Genomic DNA, 25155 nt, shown 5'->3' with positions numbered 1-25155 from the left:
TAAAAAACTCATTTTCAGTGAGATGACTTGTTAAAGGAGTAGGTTGCTTACCTGTCTTTGAGTGTTGGAATCTGCTTGCTTTCTGAATGTTTCTTTTCAAAATTTGTATTGAGAAAGGAAAACTGCCTTGTTAGAGAGCCAGGAAATTGATTAGCGGTAGCAAAGCGATCCAAATAGGGCTTTCGGGACAAACTTCAACGCATGGTTTCCATGTGCAATTTTGAGTCTATGGTCATGTTTCAGATCTTTTTAATTTATGAAGTTTTTACTCATTTTTCAGGCTCCCTAGTTCTCAACGATGCTCCCCCATCAAACCTAACTAAGCCATAGCAACATATTTGAATTTTTTTCTCACCATCTCCCCAGTTAGGCTGTGAAGGAGCTCTTAGTGAGCACTTAGATACCAGCAAGCAGTGAATAGAAGAAAAAAACAGAAGAAAAAAGGAAGAACAGCAGTGATTTTGACTAGTCCCTCTCCAACGAAAAATCACAGCAGCGTGGTAGGTGTAAAATCCACCACTTACAAATTGACTGTTATGTGTCAATCTATCTGCCTGCTCTGTGTTCGTTGAATTTTCAAATGACCCTAGGAAGTAGTTAGTCTTTCTTCCATTTTATTGTTTTGAACATTGAGGCTCAGAGAAGTAAGGTGTCTTATCCAAGTCCCCACAGCTGGTAAAGCAGCAGGGCCTATTGGAGAACACAGGTCATTCTGATTGCCAAGCCAGTGACCTTGCCTCTCTACTCCACTGTACTCTCCCGATTATAGTATAGTGGGCTCTCATTAAAACACTCATTTTCCACTTTTCTTGACATCCAGAAATGAATTGAAAAATGAGTAAATACGTGATTCATTCATAGAGAAATTGAGAATAGTTTACATATCTGAAGCCAGAATTTTATGTCTTTATCAAAGAGAAGGTACTGAGTTAGTCAAAAAGTCCATGCTTTCTGTAACATCAGCTGGGAAAATCCGAGTGAACTTTTTGGCCAAGCCAATATTTTTGTGTACTCCTATGATAATAGTTCCGATATATGAATAGTTTATATCTGATTACTAAATTTGCACTCACTGAGCATTGGAAAGAGCTTCAATTAAATACATAAACTTTGTACTCTGAAATTACAGTCTAAAATAGACCCAGAGTAACATGGAAAATGACAGCATGGGGGAAATTATCAATAGTCCCAATAGGGCCACATGGGAAGGCTTGCTTTTTACAAGATATCCTCAAGGTTCTGGTCAGGAGTCCTTTCAGAAAAATGTCTTAAGACAGTTAACGTAGATAAGGTGATGTGGGTTGTGTTGGTATTTTTGACTCTATGGAAATGGATTTCCTACAGAGGTAAAAGGAAATATGTAAGATGAAGTGAAGAGCAGTACACACTATTATGATACCTCATATTCACCAGTGTTTTCTGTTTCAAATGAGACTTGGCTATACTCAGAGAACTTTCAACTTTTACCTGAATCTGCATGAAACCACTATAGCTTTACACAGGGTCACTGATCCATCTTTTGGGTGAGAACCATTCAAAATAATATTATTTCACACATTTCTAAAGCATTTTCTTCTGCAAAGAACATATACTGTCCAAATAAAGTGTTTTAATGCTATAATCTAAGGTTTACAACTTATACTTGACTAAAAGTAAACCACGTGTATACCAAGTTGACGATAAAGGAAAAAATATACTCGTCAACAACCATCATGCAAAGTTCAGGTTCTGGCTGCTGAGATGTGATAATTCACCATAAGATGAATCACAGCTGTACAGTTGAACATTTGTACTGGCTGAAACCTGGTCACTCTCTTTTAAAAAAAACTTTTTATCTTGTATTGGGGTTTTGTTGTTGTTCAGTAGCCAAGTCGTGTCCGACTCTTCATGATCCCATGGACTGCAGCATGCCAGGCCTCCCTGTCTCCCACCATCTCCTGGAGTTTGTCCAAGTTCATTCCATTGCATTGGTGATGCCATCCAACCATCTCCTCCTCTGTCTCTCTCTTCTCCTTCTGTCTTCAGTGGGGCTTCCCTGGTGGCTCAGATGGCATTGAGGTAGAGATGACTAACAATGTCATGATAATTGCAGGTGAACAGCAAAGGGACTTGGCCATACATATACATGTATCCATTCTTCCCCAAACTTGCTTCCCATCCAGGCTGCCACATAACATTGGCAGTATTGTTTCATTGCACTCCATTGGAGCGGAGTTCCCTGTGCTAAAAAACCTGGTCCCTATTGACAGTTGCTGGCATTCAGTGGTGGAGGATCCCGGGTATGCTGCTGAGATATGGATGCGCTACTGAACTTGGCTTTGGTCACTGGGATGTGCTAAACTCAGTCTACAGTCATCCCAGTGAAGGATCTATGTGCCATTTATCGGAGCACTTATTAAAAGGATGCTGTCCTAATTAGAATTGGAGCTTAGTGTAACCAAAGAAACGCAAATGAATGCCACAGCTGTATCTCACTGCTTTTCATAAGCCTTGCAATAAAAGCTAAACAGTTTTTAGTGGCTTTTACAATTATACTTCCCTTCAATTTTCCAAAGGTTACAGGGCCTGAACCACACAAATCCCATTAAAGTAAGTAGTTGTTGTGCAATATAGTTCCTTTGAAAACATTCTTCAATGCCCATAAAATGATCAGCGGGCTCCTCTTTAGATCCGCTTGCCTGCCATGTTTTCAACCAAAAGACAGATGACAGGCTTTGATGTGGTGGTTGGTTTCTGCTACTGAAGCTGGCATTTTATCTTCTTGCATCAGATTTCTTCTCAAATGGATGTGACTCAGGCATACGAAACACATTTTTTCTTCTTCAGATTTTACCCCTAAAATATGTTTTTGCTGTACCTTTAAATTACATTTGGCTGACTGATTTGGAATCTCAAGTCTCCCACAAGATACAGAGTGGGAGAAGGTCAGGGTCTTTGGGAGTTAACTGGAGCCCAAGTGGGGAGTCAAAGCCTTAGTGAGGAGGGTTTCACTGTCTGCTGTCTGGTCCTCAGGCTTGAGGCTGGCACTCCTCCCTGTCTTCACCCTCCCTTCAGTGTAACTTTAGCAGTCCCAAGTCAAGTTCAGAGTGAGTTTCAAGCTACAGTCAAGAACAGAGCTATTGTTCTCTTTAACTTCTCCATGAAAGCCTGAGGGGTCTCCTCCCTAGAATTTAGGGCTTTCTTTTTTAAAGAAGAGCTTGGTAAGTATTCTAACATCCTGTTCCATTGGAAACTCCATTCTCTTTAAGACTCTTCCTCCTGTTTGTTTCAATTATTCATTATCTTAGATCTGCTTTTCTTGTAGGAAATAAAAATGAAGGACTGACTAGCTCCTTCATTTAGGGAAGAGTCAGAACCACACAGCTCTCTCCCATCTCTAAATCTGGTGATGAAGCTATTTGAAAAAGAAACCTGGTAAAAGAATGTTTTTTTCCTCCACAGGTAAAATTATCCAGGGACAAAAAGATAATGTTAGCCTAATTATTTGCTATGTGCTGTTAAAAAGACTAATTGGAATTCAGACATGATAGAGCCTCTTAAACTTTAGGTAAATCACCAGGGTGGGTCCTGGTGGCTCAGATAGTAAAGAAACCCCCTGAAGTGCAGGAGACCCAGGTTTGACTCCTGGGTTGGGAGATCCCCTGGAGAAGGGAATGGCAACTCACGCCAGTATTCTTGTCTGGAGAATTCCATGGACAGAGGAACCTGGCATACTACAGTCCATGGGGTCACAAAAAGTAAGACATGACTGAGCAACAAACACACACACAAATCACCAAGGTTCTAATTTTCTGAAATTACTTCTGTACGACAATACTCGTTCAGATTTTATTGTCTCTTAATTTATCAAAAGACCTTATGTCTTTTTTATAGAAGTACCTGAGTGCATTGAGGTGATAAAACATTTGCATAGAAAGAAATGAATCATACTTTTTAAAAAGTATTTGATTATACACTAAAATATGTATAGGAATTTAGATATGAAGGAATCAATATGTATTGGAGGTATCAGCAAATTTTATAGAGAAAGTAGAATTAAAGTGTGTCATAGGAGACAGATTTTGCACTGTGTCCTAAAAGGAAAGAAAGAGAAATGCTAATATGAATGTGGGGAGAAGATAGAAGATGAGGCTTTACTACTGTGTGAAAGTAACCCTGCACGTACTTAATTGGTGAAGCAAGGACTTACAGAAGCCTTTGGAAAGGGAAATCCAAGAACATCTCGATCAACGTAGCGGTCCTAGATGAGAATTGTTGCATTTTTTTTAATGGCTTTTCTGGCAGAAATAACACGCAGAACACATGGACCCCCCTCCTGAGATCCTCTGTATATGGCTAGTACGGATAAATCTTTTTCCCATACAGAGCTTTCCCGGGGTACCCACTCCAGTATTCTTGCCTGGAGAATCCCAGGGATGGGGGAGCCTGGTGGGCTGGCATCTATGGGGTCGCACAGAGTTGGACACAACTGAAGCGACTTAGCAGCAGCAGCAGTGTTTTTTAACTTATCTCTGACTTAATTGTCTCACTCCTGCATGGGGCATCTGTTGTCATTTGCACTTAAAAGTAAGGTGGAAATAGAAGTCCTGGCTTCAACACTACTATGTATAGAATGGATAACCTACAAGGACTCACTGTACAGCACAGGAAACGATACTCATATTTCGTAATAACCTAAAAAGAAAAGAATCTAAAAAATTATATATATATTCTTTTATACACATTGTACATATACTATATATATTGCATATATGTTACTATGTAATATATAAAATATTATATATCACACATATACAATATTGTATATATAATACAATATATATTGTATATATAAAATATATAAAATACATACTATATATAAAATAATATATATAGAGAAAATTCATATATATATATATATGGATATATATATCTGAATCACTTTGTGGTATACCTGAAAATAATACAACATTGTAAATCAATTATACTTAAATTAAAAAAGAAAAAGTCCTGGCTTCTAGCTCTGGCTAAGTTTCAGCTTGTATTGTGATTTGAGGCAAATCACTTCATTCTTCTAGGCCTCACTGACCTTGTCTATAAAATAAGAGGGTTGAATTACATAATTTCTCTGGTTTTATGTGGAGCCAATATTTTATGACTCATGAATCAAGTGAAAATTCACTTGTTAATAAGATAAACAAGTGATCTTATTTTTTTTTTGCTTGTTTTTGTTAGAAAGCATGACAATAACTACATTCTTGAAATTTGCTCAATCATAACATAATCTTCCATAAAATCTGTAAACACCTTGGATTTGAAACATAATTTTGATAAATATGTATCCATGTCCCCTGGTGGCCCAGTGGTAGAGAATCCGTCTGCCAATGCAGGAGACATAAGTTTGATCCCAGGGTCGGGAAGATCCCCTGGCGAAGGAAATGGTAACCCATTCCAGCATTCTTGCCTGTGAAAACGTATGGACAGAGGAGCCTCGTGGGCTATAGTACATGGGGTCGTGAAAGAGTTGGACACGACTGAGCAACTCAACAACAACAACCACCCTGTGGTTATTCTGCAGTTTGGTGAATCCTACCCATTCCAGAATTCCAAGTTAGTGAAGTTGCTCAGTCATGTCTGACACATGGACTGTAGCCTACCAGGTTCCTCTGTCCATGGGATTTTCCAGGCAAGAATACTGGAGTGGGTTGCCATTTCCTTCTCCAGGGGATCTTCCCGACCCAGGGATTGAACCCGAGTCTCCCACACTGCAGGCAGACTCTTTACCATATAAGCCACCAGGGAAGCCACCAGAATTCCAAAGAATTAGCCATTTCCTGATGTCCAGTTGGCTGTCAGTATCCTTGAACAGCATCCTTCTAAACTGACCTTTTATAGTAGCTGTTTTTACGAGAAAAATAATATTCCAGCAATAATAAAAATACACTAGTTTCTCCCCCCCATATTCAACCAGAGTTTATATTCTAAGTCTTTATCGCAGGTGTTTCAAATGTCTCACATTTGTAAATGTGCTCTATTATGTTCACATTTCCTTTCACGCCGCTGATGCGACTGTACTGGATCCTGTTCTGTGTTCCTGTGGGAAAACAGGGAGCTCATAGTTCGTGATTAGTGAGCAAAGACAGATAAGCCCAAGGGCTGCAGCTTGAGCTGTGTCTGCTGCTCCCTCACTGTCTCTTCCTATTATATTACACTTGTGCTCTGAAGGATGTTTACCAGAGCCACACTCCTTGGACCCCTGTCATTTGTGTGTCTTCTCACCTTCAACATGATCTGGACTGGTGTTTTCATTTGTTAAAAACAACAAGGACATTCACTGGGAAACTTCTGCTGGAATCCTTTCAGGTCATCATAGCTATTTATTCTCTGTCATAAACTATAATTCTCCATTTCCCTTACCCCCACGTCAGGGGAGTCAGTGGTTTATGGTGGACAGTCAGTGGAATTTGAGTGAACAGTGGAAGATTTCAAAGAACTGCTAAGAGATTATGTAGCAGGTTGTAGCACTAAGAACAAAACATAAAACCTTCTTGTTCTCCATCACAGTTTGGCAGTACAAGAAGAAATGGGCTTACCAAACAGCATAAAGGATTTAGAATTTGTAGTTATACCTGTGAAAGCAGCTCCTCTGAAGAAAGAAAGCAAATCATGGGATTGGATTAATAAGGAATTTCCTTTATATGATTAAAATGGCCCAGGGTCTGTCTAATTGGTCTCAGTCCGGGGTTGGTATGGAAGTTAAAGATTTTTTCAGACTTCTGTTTAACAGGAACATGAAATGCATGTGTGGTGCCGTCATAAAGGCATGAATGACCGAGAGAGAAAGAGAAACCGGAAGCGTAAGACATGTAGAACTGTAAACAAAAAGATTTGGAAAGAGAATGGGAGCAACAGGAATGCCTCTATATATTCAAACATGAAGGAGAATACAAATGCAAGGCAACAACGAAGAAATATTTGATCCTAGGTGTTTGAATTGTAGTGTTGACATTATTGTAAAGTAATTTTTCTGATAGCTAAATGGTGGTAAAATCAAGGGTGTTGTTGAAATATTCCAGGCTTTGATTGTTGTTGCTGTTGTTGTTCAGTAACTCCCAGAAGTCATGATAATCAAATTGGCTTCATTCTCAAGATGCCACTGATCTGACCTTCTTTCTTATTGAGAGTGTCACAGAAGTGCCTTCGAAGCAGGGCTCCTGGTTGACGCACCACAATGGAAAGAGCCAGAGAGGTGGTCAATTCTGAAGACAACCATAAAGATGAAAGAATGAATGTCAGCAGCTTCTTAGACGCTGAATGGGGGGATGGGGTTGAGAGCATATGGTTTTTTTCCTACAGAAACAGTTTCCTCAAGACAGGGAAAGTTTCACATTTTCCCTGGACACAAATTCAGCAAGCACTTACTGTATACGGGTGCTTTACCTCTCAGGAGGGAATGAGCAGTCTCTGTTCTGAGCTCCAAGGGCATCCCTGGTGAAGCAGCACTCGTGAAGAAGGTGGTCTCTCATCAGAAGTCTTGGAGGCCTCAGGTAGGCACTGAGAGATCTGGGCTGGGAGTTTCTAGATTTAAGCTGCACTTTGAATCCGCACCCAACTCTGGAACATGCCCCCAGTCTGCAGTAATAATACTATAGCTCAGGTGTGGATCATTCCTCCTGGGACATCAGGATTCACGCTAGTAGTTTTCTGGAGTGTTTTGTGTGTTCATAGTTACAGAGGGTCAGGAGACTTCTGTTGCTGTTGTTCAGTGGCTCAGTCATGTCTGAGTCTTTGTGACCCCGTGGACTCTAGCCCTCCAGGCTCCTCTGTCCATGGAATTTCCCAGACAGGAATACTGGAGTGGGTTGCCATTTCCTTCTTCAGGAGGTCTTCCCAACCCAGGGATAGAACCCATGTCTCCTATATTGGTAGGTGGGTTCTTTATCACTGTGCCACCTGGGAAGCCCTCAGGAGAATGTACATGTTGAAAAAAGGCGACTTGAGAGCTACTTCCATTGACTGTGGAACAAGTGGCCATGCTCTTTTTTCCCTCCATCCTCACTCTCACTCCTCATATTTTCTTTCGAGATGAGTGGGGAAAGCGATTGGAAGCGCAGTCTGGTTCATCAGGCCGAGCATGTGACTTGGGTCTGAGCAACTCAAGCTGTAAATCCCTGAGTACTGCAGGGGCTCTGCGGTGCCTTGGGTGTGAACGTGAGGGCTAAGACAGTGATGTTAGCACAGCTGGTATCCCTCTCAGCTCCACACGTCCATCATTCCTGCTGGGCTGAGGGAGGGCAGCAGGACAGGAGCACACTACTCTCTTACAGCCCTGGGCAGGCTGGATGGCCACAGTGCCTATGGGGCAACTCCGAGAAAATCAAGGAGGAATCTTGATGGCTAAAAACTTGAGGACATGATTCTCCAAAGGTTCCTAAGACCTCAAAGCCCTAGAGCTCAAATTTGGGGTGAAACTGGTTCAGAGGTCTTTCAGGACTGCTCTTGAGTTCTTAGTGAGTTCCAGGTCAGCGTCAGCTGGGGTAGGTCGGTGTTATAGCACTAGCCCTGATCTAAGCTGATGCCCTTGATGCCTAACTCAGCAACAGCATGGAGACCTGAACAAACACAGTGAGGAATTATTTGCTTTTTCCAGGAAGATGCATGGGAAAAACAGAAATCCTTCTAATGTGTTTGAATACGGCTTTTCCTCTATAACTGCATTTGTGTTGATGTGGGTTTGTTGAGGTGACATAACCAGGGAATTATTCGGCTCCTTGTTTATGAAACTGTGTGAATGAACATAGTATTACCTAAGACAAATGAGGTCCAAAGCAATCTATTCTCCTTTCCCCATCTCTGGAGATGTCCAGAGAATATAGAGAGGAGTAAAATATTTCTTTAGCCCTCTTTGACAAAACAGGCTTCAAGGAGCGTATGAAAAGGTCTCTCTGACAGTTCAGGTCTGGTTGAAGATTTAGAAGCAACAAACAAACATCAAAACTTCTGTGGGTTCTTGGCGTATGAACTTGATGGCACCAAAACCCATATTTGCACCCGGAAAGGGGCATTTGGCCCTAGCACTTTGATGAGCATGGGAGCCAAGGAAACAGTTTTGCTATAGATATACAGTGAGGAAGTATAAACCAGACCTCTGACGTGACTTTAGCTCCTTTATCATCAATTTCTTGTATTCCAGATGATCAACTGAACTCAGAGGAAAAGAAGAAGAGAAAGCAGCGGAGGAACAGGACAACCTTCAACAGCAGTCAGCTGCAGGCTTTGGAGCGTGTCTTTGAGCGGACACACTACCCAGATGCTTTTGTGCGAGAAGACCTCGCCCGCCGGGTGAACCTCACTGAGGCCAGAGTTCAGGTACCCAGAGTACTCCCCGCCTCAAAGCACATCTCTGAAGACTATTGAAAAACACCACTTGTAGGTTTCAGACCAGAGCTGATAGTAAGAAGGATGATAAATGGGCAGCATGAGGACAGAATCAGTTTCTGATTGTGTTTCTTTTGGCAGAAGCATATTTTTTAAAAATCAAAGTGAAGGCCTTTCAGTAGGGCAGAATATGGCTTGCTAGCGGTCTCACTCCTCTCATTGTTTCCCACCCTTCCAGATTCATGTTATAAACATTGTCCATCAGAGCATTTGTCTCTGCACCTTCCCCACCACCTTTCCCCAGCTTTCAACTTGAGCAGTCGGGTGGTCAAAGAGATGAACTCTCTGTCCTCCACCTCAGTTTTCCTCCCCAGAGTTTGGGAATGTCCAGATCTTCAAGAAACATATTTATATAGTGATGGACATGGATGGCAGTGGGGAATGAACACACCCAAGACCTTGAACTTAGAAACTGCATTAAGAGCACATTTAAGTAGGTGATTTTGTGTTTCTGTGAAGTGAAGAAGGGTAAGTACATGTAAAACAAGGTGAAGAGAGAATAGTAATTCTTTCAAATATTAATGTCATGACTCATCAACTGTAAGCCAGGCATCTAGAAATAATACAATCTGTGATTAGGAATAATAATGATGGTAATAATAACTAATATGAGTTGAGCCCTTATATGCCAACCAGTGTCCTTAGTTACATAACTAATCTGTCTAATCCTCACCCCTATTCAGTGAGGTGGATAATATTATTCATCTGACAGATACGGAAACTGAGACTCAGAGGTTAAAGAATTGTGTATAACGTGACACAGCTAGGAAGGGGCTGAACTAGAATTTGAAGACACATATGCAGATCTAGAGTTCATGTTTTTAAGCATTACTACTGCTACTGCTACTGCTAAGTCACCTCAGTCGTGTCCGACTCTGTGCGACCCCATAGATGGCAGCCCAGCAGGCTCCGCCATCCCTGGAATTCTCCAGGCAGGAACACTGGAGTGGTTTGCCGTTTCCTTCTCCAATGCATGAAAGTGAAAAGTGAAAGTGAAGTCGCTCAGTCGTGTCCGATTCTTAGCGACCCCATGGACGGCAGCCTACCAGGCTCCTCCATCCATGGGATTTTCCAGGCAAGAGTACTGGAGTGGGGTGCCATTGCCTTCAGTAGGTTTTAAATAAATACATAAATGACAAGTCCTCTGGCTACATGCTTTTTCAAGCAGTGCTTTGCTATCTCTGCTCAGAGTCCAGATTTGATTATCTTCCATATTGCTAGAGGTAGGCTTGTGTTCCCTAATAAATTATTGTTTGTAAATCTGTGTTCAGTCTGAGATTGAAGAATTTCTTTTTGAAAAATACTTTTTTAAAAAAATTTATTTACTTTTGGTTCTGCTGGGTCTTCTCTGTGCGGGTTGCTGTGCGGGTTTTTCTCTAGTTGCAGAGAGTGGGGCCTACTCTTCATAGCAGTGCATGGGTTTTTCATTGCGGTGGCTTTTCTACTTGGGGAGCATGGGCTCTAGACACAGTCTCAATAGTTGTGGTGCATGGGCTTAGTTGCTCTGCAGCATGTAGGATCTTCCTGGACCATAGATCAAACCTGTGTCTCCCACTTTGGTAGGTGGAATCTTCATCCCTGAGCAACCGGGGTAGGCCCTGGGCTTGAAGGATTTCTTTCTGCAAACGAAAACTCTCTTGATGGGGGACTTGGGCTAGGGTGTGGAAGGGTGTGGAGGCTAGGGACTGTATGCAGAACGGCTTAGCAGCAGCAGCATACCGTGAGAAATATTTGTTGAGTTGAGGGAGAGGGTCTGAGAGGTTGCCTCAGCCTGAAGAAAGTGTGCAGGCACTGTCCCTGTGAAATGGGGCTTTCACCTAGAAGTCCTCCCCAGGAGAAAAAAAATGTCTTGGACAAAAGGCGTAAGTTGCCTGGGCACTGCGGTACCCCCGAGGACAGGTTAGGAGAAGGCAGATGTGAGGATGCTGATGTTACTGTGTGGGAGTCTCTCAGGGCTCAGATGAGAGTGGTCCACAGGCACAAACTCAGTTCTGCTCTCTCCATCCCGCTGTCCAAAGCACAACTCTGAGGTCTGCCTTCCCACATCCTCTTCCCGCATGCTGCTCACCACAGTTCTCCAAACACGCTCCCTGTTTCTACTCTTAAATCCTTTCCTCTCTCCTTCAAAACCCATATTTTTTTTATGCCCCAGGCTTGGCCTACAGTGGCATAATAAATAATTTTAGGTCAATAACTCACAATGCCTGAAAGTACCACTTTTGCCATGGAGATCTGAATTTTAAATAAGGGAACCTGAACAGGGCAATGCTGGGAATTAACAAAAAAAGGTGAACGAGCAGTTTTGGATTAGGGAGCTAAACTGGTCCCATCACAACAAGCAAATGACTTCTTATATGTTGAAACTATTTTATCTTCTTCCTTTTCCATCCTACTGTGTTCTAAAGTCTTTTAGAATTGTGAACATTTCCCATGTGAGCAGGACAGAATTCTCCCTTTGTGACTTTATTCTTCCTCTGTGAAGACTTACCCTTTGCCAGTCTGAACCACTGTCTCTGAATCTGGCCTTCTTTATGTTTATGGCCTTTATCACAACGTGACATGTATTATATTGAGTTGTACGCAGGCCAACTTTCCCAACTAGGCTGTGAAGTTCTCTTGGATGGAATCCATATCTTATCATCTTTGCAATCTCATTTTTTCCCTGTCTTTTTTTCCTCTCAAATATTTATCAAGCATCTGTTATTCTCTTGGAACTGGTTTTGGTTTGCTGGGGATAAATAATACACTGGCTCTTTCCTCAAAGATGTTCCAGACTGGGAGCAGAGAAGACAAATGTGCAGATCATACTATTATCGGAACATAAGATGATTCCTACGTTAAAGGAATGTTCAAGAACTAGTGATAGATCAGAGGAAGGAATGATTAAATCTGCCTGGGGAAAAAAGAGAATATATGAACATTGAGTAGCCATTCTATGCCAAGTCTCACAACAACCTGTGAGTTGGTATTATCATCTTTATTTGATTGTGAGACAAAGGATCAGAGACATATATAACTATCCAAGGACAAACCTTTAAGTCATGGAGCCAGTACTTATCTTTAACTCTGTTAGATTTTAAAGTCACGTTCCTTCCACTCTAACATTTCACAAAGAAGGTGATGTTCAAGTTAAATCTTAAAAAAACATGTCTTTGGCACCTGGATAAAAGGGGAGAATACTGCAGACAGAGAGAACATTCAGTGTGAGTACATATAGGTGGGAAAATAGCCAAATACATTGGGAGTCTTAACCTCAGAGTAAGATCTGAAATGATGAAGCACCAGTGCATGAGGGCCAAGTGATACAGACTGTGGCTGAATCGATGGACAATGAGCTAATTCTTGAACAGTCTTTGTTCTAGAATTAAGATAAGATATTATCTCTGATATGTTTAATAAAACATTTTGATTTTATTCTGTGGGTGACAGAGTCAGTGGATGATAGAAAGCTGAAGAGAAGCACTAATACAATTATACTTGCATTTAAAATGATAACTCTAATAGGAATGTGAAGGACACCTTAGAAACAAAAGAGCTGAAGCCAGAAAAGATTCTTCCTCTACTGATCTGCACCCTGGCCTTCCATGGGGCACCAATCACATGGTATTCTATGTGAATGTTGCCGGCTAGCGCTGTGAAATTGTCCCACTCTGCACCATAGGATTTCTTTCTCCCACACCTTGTCATGCCTTTCCTTAACTGTACCTAAAATTCTTGTATTGCTGTCTTTCAAATTTACATGTCTATCTTCTTTTAGTAGATTGTGAGCTGCTTATGAGCAGAGAGTAAGTCTCATTTCTCCATCCCCAGTATTTAGGCCAGGATCTAGAATGCAGTCTCCACAAAGACTTTGTGAATGAGTAAATGAAGGAATAATATTCCACAGCAGTACAGAAGACTTGTAAGATCATGAGTCAGATGTCCTTGAGCTAAAAAACTCAGCCATTTATTACTTCTGTGAACTTCGAGTCCTTCATCTCATTGAAACGGTTTTCTCAACTCTGAAATAGAAATCATAACACCTAATTGTGGAATTGTCATAACTATTAAAAATGTAGGTAACCTGTTCGTATAAATTCCTAGCCCTAGTAGCACTTAATAAGTGGTAGAGTTTTATTAGCTGTCATCAGTGCTATCAGTGCTGCCCATTTCCTTGGAAGCCTGCAATTAAATATACTCCAACCAGCTTCCAGCTTTCAGTATCTGAATTTCTGTTGCACAAGTTTCTTTCTAGAACTTCAGGAAACATGCCAGAAGTGTTGGAACATTAATAATCAGTGATTGACAGGAGCCAATGTACGAATCCACAACTCTCTCACCCCTCCAGTGGGAGGTGTGTGCCCTGTGTTATCCTTCAGGTCCCTCAAGGACTAAGCTTCCACAGACAGAGTTGGTTCAGTAGGACACCAGTTAGAGGTTGCTTTTCTTCTGTTACTTCCTCCCTCTTCTGTGGTTATTCCTTGCACCTCCCAGATAAACTATTTGCTTCTGAAATCCTTAACACAGGGTCTACTTTTGGGAAGATGGGAGATTTTCTTTAAATAGCCAATAAGTATCATAAAAGCAGATGATGTTTCTGCCCTTTGAAGAACTTTGAAAAAACTTTAAAAATGTCATTATACCTGTGGCAGAAGTCTGGATGAGATTTTTCTTTTTTATTACAATTCCGAGAGGAATTGTAATCCACAATTTGCTGTCAAATGGGTTCATCATGTATCCCATATCTGGTGGCTTGATCATTGGAAGCACCTCTTATTCTTTGTTCTTAATAGCCCTGGAACATGGCCCACTGGGGAAGGATTATGGCATGTTTTCTGTTGTTCTAGGAAGAATTCCATGCTTAGCCTATATCTTCCTTGGGAAGGTGTTATATGGTAAAAATCAACCAGGAGTTTATTCATGGAACCTCTCCTTTGTTTTTCCTCTCCCTCCTCATGCCCTTCTCTCCTTCCGACAATCTTCCAGGTGTGGTTTCAGAACCGAAGAGCCAAATTCCGCAGGAATGAGAGAGCCATGCTGGCCAATAAAAATGCTTCCCTCCTCAAATCCTACTCAGGAGACGTGACTGCTGTGGAGCAGCCCATCGTACCTCGTCCTGCTCCAAGACCCACTGATTATCTCTCCTGGGGGACGGCCTCTCCGTACAGGTGAATGACTGGCCCACTCTCCCTTGCTCCACCTCCACACATTTCTCAGCAGTTGGTCACATTCAAAGCTGCTTGTGCAGCTGGCTGACATTTCTTACTGGGTTAACCTCTTCAGAGACATTCAACTTGCTGACATCCCCAGATTTTCACAGGAGATCACTAGTTGCCCCAGGAGCAGGGTCTGGGGCAGAAGAGAGAGGGGCAGGCCAACAGCAGTCTCCTCTTGGACTCAGGAACTCTTGCAAAGGTTTCACAGATGGGGAAGAATCTAAAAGAAAAGATTGTTAAGCTATGCCCAGAGTCCCTCTTGCAATCATTCTGGAACAAAACTTTATTCCATTTCCAAATTGGATAGATTGGTTGGATTATGCTCAAGCAGGAATTTAACACATAAGGCTCTAAGTGTAGGACCAAAAGCAAACTTCACAATAAAACTGATGTGGAATGAAAAGAAGTAAGGAAGGGGAAAAAGAAGGAGAGAGACAGAGAGAGAAGGGAAAAAAATCCAAGATCATTCAGATCACTCTCATGGCCATAGTTCTTTATTAATAGGTGGGAATGTCTTATGATCCAAGATGCTTTCCTATTCTATTGCTAGTTCTTGTTGACTTATTTGAAGTTGTTTGGGGGTTAGTTTGTGTGGGTTTAAAAAAAAATATATGAAAGCAGTGTATAATTTTCACTAAATTTTTATATTTAAAAGGTGAAAAATATTAAGGAAGCAAATAACATAATATTATTTCAATTGCTTGGAAAAGCTTTTAACTTTCATTGATTATGCTGTTCAGAAAAAGACAGACTAATGCCAGTGGGAAGCTGAAACACATGTGCCCAATGCATTGTCATCAGTCTGAAGTGTCTATCTGAACCTAAGCCTGAGTACTCTTAGAAACCAGATCAAGGCTCTGTTTCTCTGGCCAATTGCAGCAGAGGAAGAAGTATTTACAAACCACTTACTATGCTTCTGTTTCCCTTTTTATTGTTAAGGTTAATTAAGAGTTTAAAGAGAGGTTTTAAACTAAGTGTAAGAGATTATCTCCCAGTTGATGCTGAGTTCCTGATGTGAAATGCAACATTAGTGAAATGCAGATGGTTTCAAATTCGATCTCCCTAATTAAAGCAAAAACCTTATCTAAATATTCTTTCTGTTTGAAATCAGTTCCTTGAAAGAAATGCCATAAATGCATTTGGAAATTTCTTTTAAATTCCTCATTATGAAATTAGCCTTAATTGCTTTGGTCTATGCTTAGGAAATTGGAAATTTCTATTACTCTTAGATATAGTATGCTTTGCTGATTTCAAAAGATTAGTCCTATTTGTGTGTCCTTTTTAAAATTTAGACTCCTCTCCCAAAGGATTTACTAAAAACATATTTTGCATATCATTATAAAATCACATATTCTTTAACTTTTTAAATAAGTGAAAGATTGCTTTGGTGGGGTTTTTTTTTTTTTTTTTGATAAGTATTGAAAGCTCATAGATTCATTAAATGGTTTGGGAAATGGATGTGGATCAGAGCTTGAAGTCTCTGGTTTGAATTTGATCACAACCAGGAAGTTTAGCTCCTTTTTATTTATTCCTAGATCCTAGTAAGGAACTTTTTTTTACCAGCTGTAATAACCCAGATGGCTGTCATGTGGTCCTTACCAGTGAGAGACGGAGGGCAGTATACTGCATAGTGGGGATGAAAACCTTAATATTGGACTAGATTACCTGGACCTCAGCTGAAGTTCAAATCCCATGCCTGCATTATACATACTTTGTATATGGGCATCTAACTGAAATCATTAACATGCAATTTATGTATGCTTTTTGGGGAAGTGTTATATTTTAATTTGAAAGATTGTGTAGAAATACTAGATACACTTCAAAAAAACACTCATAATTCCACCATCTTGAGATAACTAGTGTTTATTTTTGCAATTAGAGTTCAGTATTTTATATAGTATAGACATAGTGTAAATACTATTTTGTATTCTGCTCCTTTCACTTAAAATCATATAACCTAGTTACTTCTTATTCAATTCATGGTATACTTTTATATCTTTTCTCTCTTAGACACAGAGTTTGTAAAAAATAATTAAAAATTTCATAGAATCTGACTGTTCATATTCTGTATGAAGAATAAATTAATCTCCAGATTTAAGTAGAAAAATGATGGTTTAAACAGTAATTTAATCAATAATTATGTTTTTGACCCAGTGTTGACTGAAGTGTTTATATCTTGATTAATTTTGAAAAGTGGCAAAAAATTATTTTGTTCCTTAAAGATATTTCTGCTGTGTTTAAAGCCAAAATACTCATTATGATCTCACATTTTGAAGCTTGGTAGGAAATATAAGTGTTGTTAAGGAAATATAAAAGAAAACCAAGTGATGAAAAGCAAAGGAAATGATAGATCTTTTGTGTTATGGAAAATTAACTCGCTATTTCTGTTGGTACTATTATGTCAAATTAGTTATCTCACATGTGACATTCATTAAAAGGCATTTCTCTTGGTTAATCCTTGGATGCTCCTGTGTGGCAGCTTTGTCCTTGATCTGGTTCCAAAGAAGAGACTGAACACTTGCCCGAATTTAAGGCTTCAGCACGCAGTTAGAGCCAGGGCTCATGATCCCTGTTTCTGTCTAATGTATTAAGCCATATAACCCTACTTTCATTCACATTAAATCTTACTCTATTGAAAACAGTAAAAAGAGTAAGACTGGAAAACTATATAAACATGCCTGTTTGATTCAGGATTTGTCTCAGATGCGGGAAGCATTCCTGCCACTGAGGTCCATGTTCTGGGGTGTGTGGGCATTTCCTGGCATGAGTGAGACATGCAACCCAGGGACTGTGAGTAGACAATTTTGCCAGAGAGGACAGTTTGCTGACTTCTGCAGCTCTCCCCTGGAAGAAGAGAGGAGGAAACCAAGTCTCAAAGCAAATAGCTTGCGTATGGTCAGAATTATGACATGGGAAACAGCCAACACGTTTTTTTTGCCCCCCTGGGTGTCTTTTATTTCCAGAGTGGTGGTTGTATAATTAATCATCCAAACTGGGACACTTGTGAGAGTAAAAGGGGGGTGCTATTAATAATGACACAAGGACAACAGGCATAAACTGGGATTGTCCCTGGCAAAACCGAGACATATGGTTCCCTCTATTTATAGCATGTCCTGACCTCCTTCATTACCTCGAGGATATTAGAGGTGATGATGTCAGGCAGGCAACTGAGTCACCCAGAGTAGCAAAGTAGTCCCTAACTGGACACTACTGTCCTGACAGGCATCTTCTGTGTCTACCCAAAGCCAATTGAAAGAAGCTTGTCTTTGGCGCACATACTCACTGCTTTGCTCAGAACTGTTTTCCTTAGGCAAATGAAAGCACACACAAGCACCAGAGTTACTAAGACTCCTTGTCTTGTACAGCTTTGTCTCTTGGGCAGCAGTGATCTACCAAGTCCTGGACTTTTGACCGTTGTTTTGAATGAAGTAGTCAAGAAACCTTTCCTCAGGGACACTCTTCCCTGTGAAAGATAGATAGAGAATGGTCTGGCTCTGCAGTACCGGTCTGGAGCGCCATTTCCAGAGGGAGGGCTGGGCTTCAAAGGAAACTAATGACAACTGAAAGAGAGGCCAGTGATCCTTATCCACGATTTCCCTCCCCCAACCTTCTCCTCCTCCTGCCCGCATTTGATCGTGGTCACAGTGCTGCCTGACATCTGCTGAACGCATTTGGCTCATTTCTCCCTTTCACACTTTCAAAAATAGATCCTCCTCCCTCCCAAGATGTTGTTTACACGAGGGCCTTCATAACGGATTCTAACGGAAGACACTGAAAAGGTAACTTGTCAGAGGGGGAAGAGGGTGGATGTTGGGGGAACGGTGTAAGTGGGAATTAAGTATGTTCAAGAAAGCAGGGCTTACAGTCCTAGAAATGAAAGCAGTGAGGTCTTCCAGTGGGAAATACTATTGGAAACCAGAGCGGCATGAAAAATACGTCCATAGAGTTCAGGGTAGTCTAATAGACTAAAGAAGGACTCTTCAGGGATTACTGGGCATATGAATCACCTGAGATCATGTTACAGCGCAGACTCAGATTCAGTAAGTCTAGGGCAAGACCTGGGAATTCTACATCTAACGTGCTCCCATGTGATGCCCAGGCTGTTGACGCTTGGTACATGCTTTGAAAAGTGAGGCTTTAGAGGATATAGGACAAAGGTTAGAAGAACTATGTTCTTGTCCTGGCTCTTATTGCTCTTTAGGCCAGTTGAGTCATGAATCTCTTATGTGCCTTGTATCTAAGACTGAGCTAGTAAGAATTTCCCTATTATATATCACACAGGGGCGTTTGGAACCTATGGTTAAGCAACGTGCATTTCAAAAAGAAAAACAAAAATCACTGAGGCAGCAGAAAGATGCAAGACTTCATATATAAAACATTTTTAGAGGAAAAGTGTTTACAATGGCAGAAGGATCACTGAACATGCGGTGCAAACTGAAGTCTTAGTAATGAAATATGGTCCAAATGTGTCCACTTTAAGAGTTAAATGCACATTCAAAGAGATCAACTTCTGAGTTTTAAAAACAGAAGTTGGAAATGATTACTTAAATTACAAAAGATAACTTCCCAAAGGATTTATCGGGTCTCTCTTTAAAAGTTTAAATTCCCCTAGGAAAACTCATATTGAATTTTATTAGATGGAAGCAAGTATACCTCTGTTGTTCTTGCACTGACAACAGAACAAACCCAGGAGATGATCTCCAACCTTTACACATCACAAACAGACTCACAAAAACCTCAAGCTCTATAGCCTTTGGAAAAATCTGAGAATCTCTAGGATCTCAGAAAGACACACAGCCTTCTTGGGCTGACAGATCTGTCCTTGGGGTGGATGCTTCCATAGTTTGTTATCATTTGTCTGGAAGAATCAAGTAGAACACAAAGAGTTGAAAACTGAGTCAGGTATTATCCACCGCCACCCTCAGCTCTCCTTAATTGTTTTGTGATTGGTGGGATCTGCATTCTGGGTGACTAGAAAGCAGAAGGGCAGATGTTGGTGAGTTTCCTGGCTTCCATACCATGCATAGTATTTTCCATACTTCCTTTGGTGTTTGACAGCCACTTTAACATATGATTCCTCAGGACAACCTTTCAAGGTAGGTTGAAATTATCAAAAATGATTTGTCCCTCTGTGAAAACAGAACTCTAATCCTGCTGGTGTTTAGCATTCTGCTGTCTATGGCTGAGCTCCATCTGTTAGGAATCTCCAAATAAGGAGATGGAAAAATTTCAAGCTTACTTAAATGTGTCAGCTCTGTGCAAGTTCCAGAGCAGATTTGCTGAATCAACAGATGGGATACAAGTATTTCTTTTTCATCTCTGATTCCTCAATGCCTTTTATTCATCAGTGTGATTTCTTGGTCACAGACACAAAGAACTTTACATTCTTAAAAATCAAATAGAAATGTTGCTTTGACCAAATGCTATAAGCCCAGTCTTAGTACTCATCTCATGTCTCCATCCTGTTAGAGGAATAGGCAGAAGGTAAGATCAACAGGCAAGATCTCTAGGTGTCAGTAAGCAAGCTCTTAGTGTTATCATGTGCTTAATAAATTAATTAGTTTTAAGCTCATCTTTTTAGCCCAGGAAGCTTAATCCTGTTTAGAAAGGCCATGGTCTGAATGGCCCCCCCAAATTTGGTTGAAAACAGCTTATTAACCTCATTGGTTTCTGTCTTGTGAGAAAACATTTCAGAGTTCTCTTTATTTTCCTAACACAGAGCTTCAAAAGTTTTGATGACATGGAAAACAGGTGGTCATGAACAATCTTTCAGATTGGCAGCCACTCAAGGCTTTCTTGCATCTGTTGTTACTTTTGGAAGTGGGTCCTCTCCATCATATTTCTAAGGCCTTTTAAAAGCATGACTAAGCTGCTTTTAGATTAATTTTGTCTTTTCTGACAGTAACATGTCTTGCTTGGCACTGGTATGTCAAAGGACTAGTCCCTACTTGCCTAAATGGCGCTTTTAATTTAGGTTGAGAGACTAGACTCATGTCAAACTACTGGAGGGAAAACAGACTCATTTTCTTTAGTATATACACAAAATATCACTGAGGTCTCTGCCTATAGAGTTATGTATTCTAAGCATTTATTTAGAGGCTGTGAATTAAGACGGTCTCTGTTTCTTTATCTTACTTCCTAAGGCTATGCAATGCTGAAATGTTAGACCAATTTTTGAAAGTTTATAACTTTCCTAAACATTTATCAAGTGAAAATCTTATCACTTATCAAGCATCTAGGATATTGCAAAACTCATTTATTAATAGCAACTGCTTTTTTATTCTGATAACCTTCTAACTTGAGAGCTACGACTAAGGCATTACCATGGTCTCAAAACACAGTGGTGTCTTTCTAAAAGAACTGTCTATACAATTAGACAAGAGTGCTGTTTTCAACTCTGCAAACACAGCCTGCTGTTTAAGGAAAGGTGTCTCAGTGAAAATCTAGTCTCCCAGGCAAAACACAACTCTAATTTCACTAATTTGGGTTTGAGATGGGAAGTGGATCAACTTTCATCTCATTTGGAATATTAACATTTGGCCTGCATTAGAGGGAGAGTCTCAATATTTCCAAGAAATGTGTTACCATACTAAGTCTTCAGACTAGAAAACCAGATGACACTAGTAAATTATGAAGTTTACAGCAAAATGGTTATATAATAGACAAAACTGAAATCACAAGTACAGTAGACATTTCTAGAAAACAGTAACAGCAACTTCAGCAAATTAATCCCCCACAGTTCTAATTCCCTTTGTCAACTAAGGAAAATGGACCACACCCTTGATTATCAAAAGAAAGAGAGAATCTCTATTAAATGACACTTTCCTTGTCCAGAATCTCAAAGGATGTCTCAGGAAATTGAGTCAAATACTTAAAAGCACAATGTTCCATGTTTGCCATATTTCCAGGTTGCCATCAGAGAACTTTTTCTCTTTTTTCTCTCTCGTGAAATTTTAGCTTCCTGTTTTCAGAAGCCATTCAATTTTATTCTCAGTATTTAACAAAAAACAGATAACTCAAAATCCCAACTTATCTCCTATCCATTTAAACTGGTACCATGTATCATCTTTAGGACTTAATTCTCTCACAGAAATCTGGCTAAGAAAGGCTGATTTCGTTGATTTCATAATCTACAACTTAGGTTCATTTTCCAAATCTAGTTGTCTCTTTTCTTAGATACTTAGATTTTTTTGTTTCTTTGAAATCTTAGATTTCAGTATATCCTAGAAATTTCTTGAGTATGTGATTTATGGATTTGCATTTCTTTCTGATACGGTCTTGAATGGAAGCATGTAATTCATACAGAACTTAAATGATAATATGTATATGGATTTTGAAAAAAAGTGAAACTTCTTGGTATATTGTAACAAAAAAAAACTTGTCCCATTTTAACAGGTTGTTCTGATTATTTTTTTTTCACTCCTAATTAAAACCTACTGAATTGAGACTGTTTTTCAGCTGTTGTCTTTTGGTAGATAGTGGTTGAAGTAATAGTCTATTCTGTAAATCTAACCTGCACCAATATTTATTCATTTTTTGGTTACTGTTAAAAGCTATCTGTGGTGGATTAAGAATATGCAATCATCAGCCCCTGCTTTTGTTATATCCCTTCTGATTTTTCTCTTTCTAGTAAGATAGTAAAATTAATGGGAAGGACTGGTTCCTTAAAATAAAAGTCTCTTGGTAAAATACTTTTAGAAGTCATTACTCACAGCAGGGTGACAGAGGTCACTGATACTGAGCAGTAATCAGTTTAATCATACAGTACCTAGATATTTCTCAGTTACTTATCTATTCACTAAATACTTTCTTGAATGCCAAATACATGCTAGATATGGTGTTAGCTCTACCTGGAGGCACAGTGGTGAACAAGGCAGATGTGGTGTCTCATCTATGGAGCTTATAGTTGAGGAATTAAAATAAGTGCTAAAAGGAAAAATACAGGGTGCTATAGATGAACCTAACTTTGTGTAGACAGTTAAGATCAGGTACCCAGAAAGGAGTAAGAGTTTTCATTTTCAAAAATGAAAGAGTGTAGCATTATTTTGGAACCCTTCTGCGTCTTCCTCCTGCAGTAGGACACCCATACAAACACTCACACACATACCAGTGTTATAAGGGTCTTAAATTAAGGATGTATATTTATAGTAAGACATAATTATAATTTTTAACCCAGTTTCCCTGGGTTAATTGCTAGTAACTGAGCTGAAACAGGCTATTGTGAGTCTTGACTATAATTCTTGACTCGAAGTCTTGACTGCATGGTGTCCCAAATAAGTATTAATGATATAGTCTCCTCATTTGTAGAGTACCTTTAGTTTTTTCTCTTTCTGGTCTGACACCTGATCCCCAGAACCACAAACTCCTGTGTGGCTGACAAAATTGCACAGGAATGCAGGCACCAGAAGAGCACATGTCATTCCATTTATAAGTCTATCTCATTCCAACCCTCAGTTGAAAGGTATTTTGCTAATCTTAGAAACAACTAGAAATATGTTCATTTAATTAAAATGAGTTGTTCCTTTATAGCTATTTAGTATCAAGTAATAGATAACTTGCATCCTAGTCTAAGAAATCTTTACTTTTCCTTTTAAAGAAATTCTTGGATGCAATTAACAGAAAGCCACCAATTACAAATTTCTGCCCAGTGGTATTGGAGAAGGAAATGGCAACCCACTCCAGTACTCTTGCCTGGAAAATCCTATGGACAGAGGAGCCTGGTAGGCTGCAGTCCATGGGTTCGCTAAGGGTCGGACACGACTGAGCGACTTCACTTTTACTTTTCCCTTTCATGAATTGGAGAAGGAAATGGCAACCCACTCCAGTGTTCTTGCCTGGAGAATCCCAGGGATGGGGAAGCCTGGTGGGCTGCTGTCTGTGGGGTCGCACAGAGTCGGACACGACTGAAGTGACTTAGCAGCAGCAGCCCAGTGGTATTCCTAGGTCTTAATTACAGTCTCTGACTTTGGGTTTTTCTCCGCAATAAGAACAGTCAGAAACAATTACCTCTGAGGTCAGGAATACTGAAACTGGATCATTTGCTAGTTTATATAGGATATTTATTTAAACATTTCCAAAATAATGGATGTGGCATGCAGTGTAAGCTGCTCAAGTACTTTTGAGTAAAAGTTATAAAATCAAGGCCAATAGGGATGGAAACTTCTTGATTCTGCAATACTTGGTACCATCAACCAATGGATCAAGAAAGCCAGAGAAGTCATCTTAGGTTGTTTAACTGGTTCTTCAAGGAAACTATTTAATATGGTATTCGGTGATTATCTAAAATGCGTTAAAATGTGTTAGAATTCAAGTCAGCTACCTAGAGTGAGGAAGGCAAAATGCCCTTTAGTTTCTTTTTCCAAATGCCTCCTTCTCTTCCTCCTCGCTCCCAGAAACTAATGATATAGGCAGGACAAGATCAAATACTGTTTTAACTGGTCAGCTGATGAAACACCTGCTATCCACCATAAGCAACTTTCTTCTCTCACCCCAGAAATAAATCATTACTCACTGTATCCAACACAGAAAATACTTTCCCCCTCACCTTGTTCCACTCTCCACTGCTTTCCCCTGCCCTTCAAAACACTTGCCACTAAGGACCTTCAACACACTAAGGGCCTTAGACTAATGAAAACCTGGGGCTGTAAGGGACCTCAGAGGTCATGTAGTCCAACCTGCCTGCCCCCATCCTGAGAGTTGCACCCATCTGGGGCACGACTTGCGACTTCATGAAACTAATGCCTGTTATTCTCCCTGCTCTCTCCTTTGTCCCTACAGCGCCATGGCTACTTATTCTGCCACATGTGCCAACAATAACCCTGCACAGGGCATCAACATGGCCAACAGCATTGCCAACCTGAGACTGAAGGCCAAGGAATATAGTTTACAGAGGAACCAGGTGCCAACAGTCAACTGAGGAAAAAAAAAAATTAAACAGGCCTAAGAAGAAATCAAAAACCATAAGACACCTATCCTGCTCTGTCATTTCTACATCTGCTGGAAAAAAATAAAATAAAAACAAACAAACAAAAAAACCAGAACTAAACTATTGGGACCATGGCAGAAAAAAGCAGGAGAGGAGCAAAATGAAAATTAGTTAACAAATGTTCCTCCTCCCTCTGGGATACCACCACCACTTGTTTCTGTGTGTGTTAATTTTGTTTTTCCTTCTATTCATATGCTTTGCTTAATATACTCTGAGATTCTTCAGTTAAGTTCAGCCCACCCACCCCCATGATTGTATGGGTTTTAAAAGAATCGACAGCAGCCAAAGAAACCATATATGTATATATATATTCAGAATAATTGCCTATAGTCTCCTCATTGACCTGTTTGAACCTCAGTGCCTTACCCCATCCTTCTTCCCAGTTCTCCGAACAGAAGCTCTAGGAACTTCTGAAAAGCCAAAGTCTTTCTGAAGAATTTGTGCCAGACATAATTCCCTTGCTCATTGTCTCCATCTCTGTTGGTCATGGTAAGGTTATTCCATCAGCTACTATGGGGAAAAAAAAAAGCAATTGCATACAACATCTGGTCACTGGCC

At 40.1% G+C, this 25155-nt stretch overlaps 1 protein-coding gene across 3 annotated transcripts in view; it reads left to right on the top strand.

Annotated features, from left to right (window-relative positions):
• The window catches only part of PRRX1 (paired related homeobox 1), a 72710-nt gene extending 48064 nt beyond the window's left edge, over positions 1–24646 (top strand). Inside the window, exons 2-5 of one of the 3 annotated variants that reach the window (XM_081489525.1) lie at positions 9173–9348; positions 14383–14564; positions 18320–18391; positions 24390–24646. In XM_081489525.1, coding sequence (XP_081345651.1) covers positions 9173–9348; positions 14383–14564; positions 18320–18374 — 413 coding nt within the window. In that variant the 3' untranslated portion in view covers positions 18375–18391; positions 24390–24646. Of the gene's footprint in view, positions 1–9172; positions 9349–14382; positions 14565–18319; positions 18392–18893; positions 22056–24389 lie in introns of those variants that run through there. The other 2 variants (XM_081489526.1, XM_081489524.1) reach the window with 2 other exon arrangements.
• The last annotated feature ends 509 nt before the right edge of the window (positions 24647–25155 follow it).

Source organism: Giraffa tippelskirchi, chromosome 5, assembly GCF_054371585.1.
Source record: "Giraffa tippelskirchi isolate mGirTip1 chromosome 5, T2T-mGirTip1v1.2.pri, whole genome shotgun sequence".
NCBI classification, from domain to species: Eukaryota; Metazoa; Chordata; class Mammalia; order Artiodactyla; family Giraffidae; genus Giraffa; species Giraffa tippelskirchi.
This window is presented reverse-complemented; position numbering and strand designations above follow the sequence as displayed.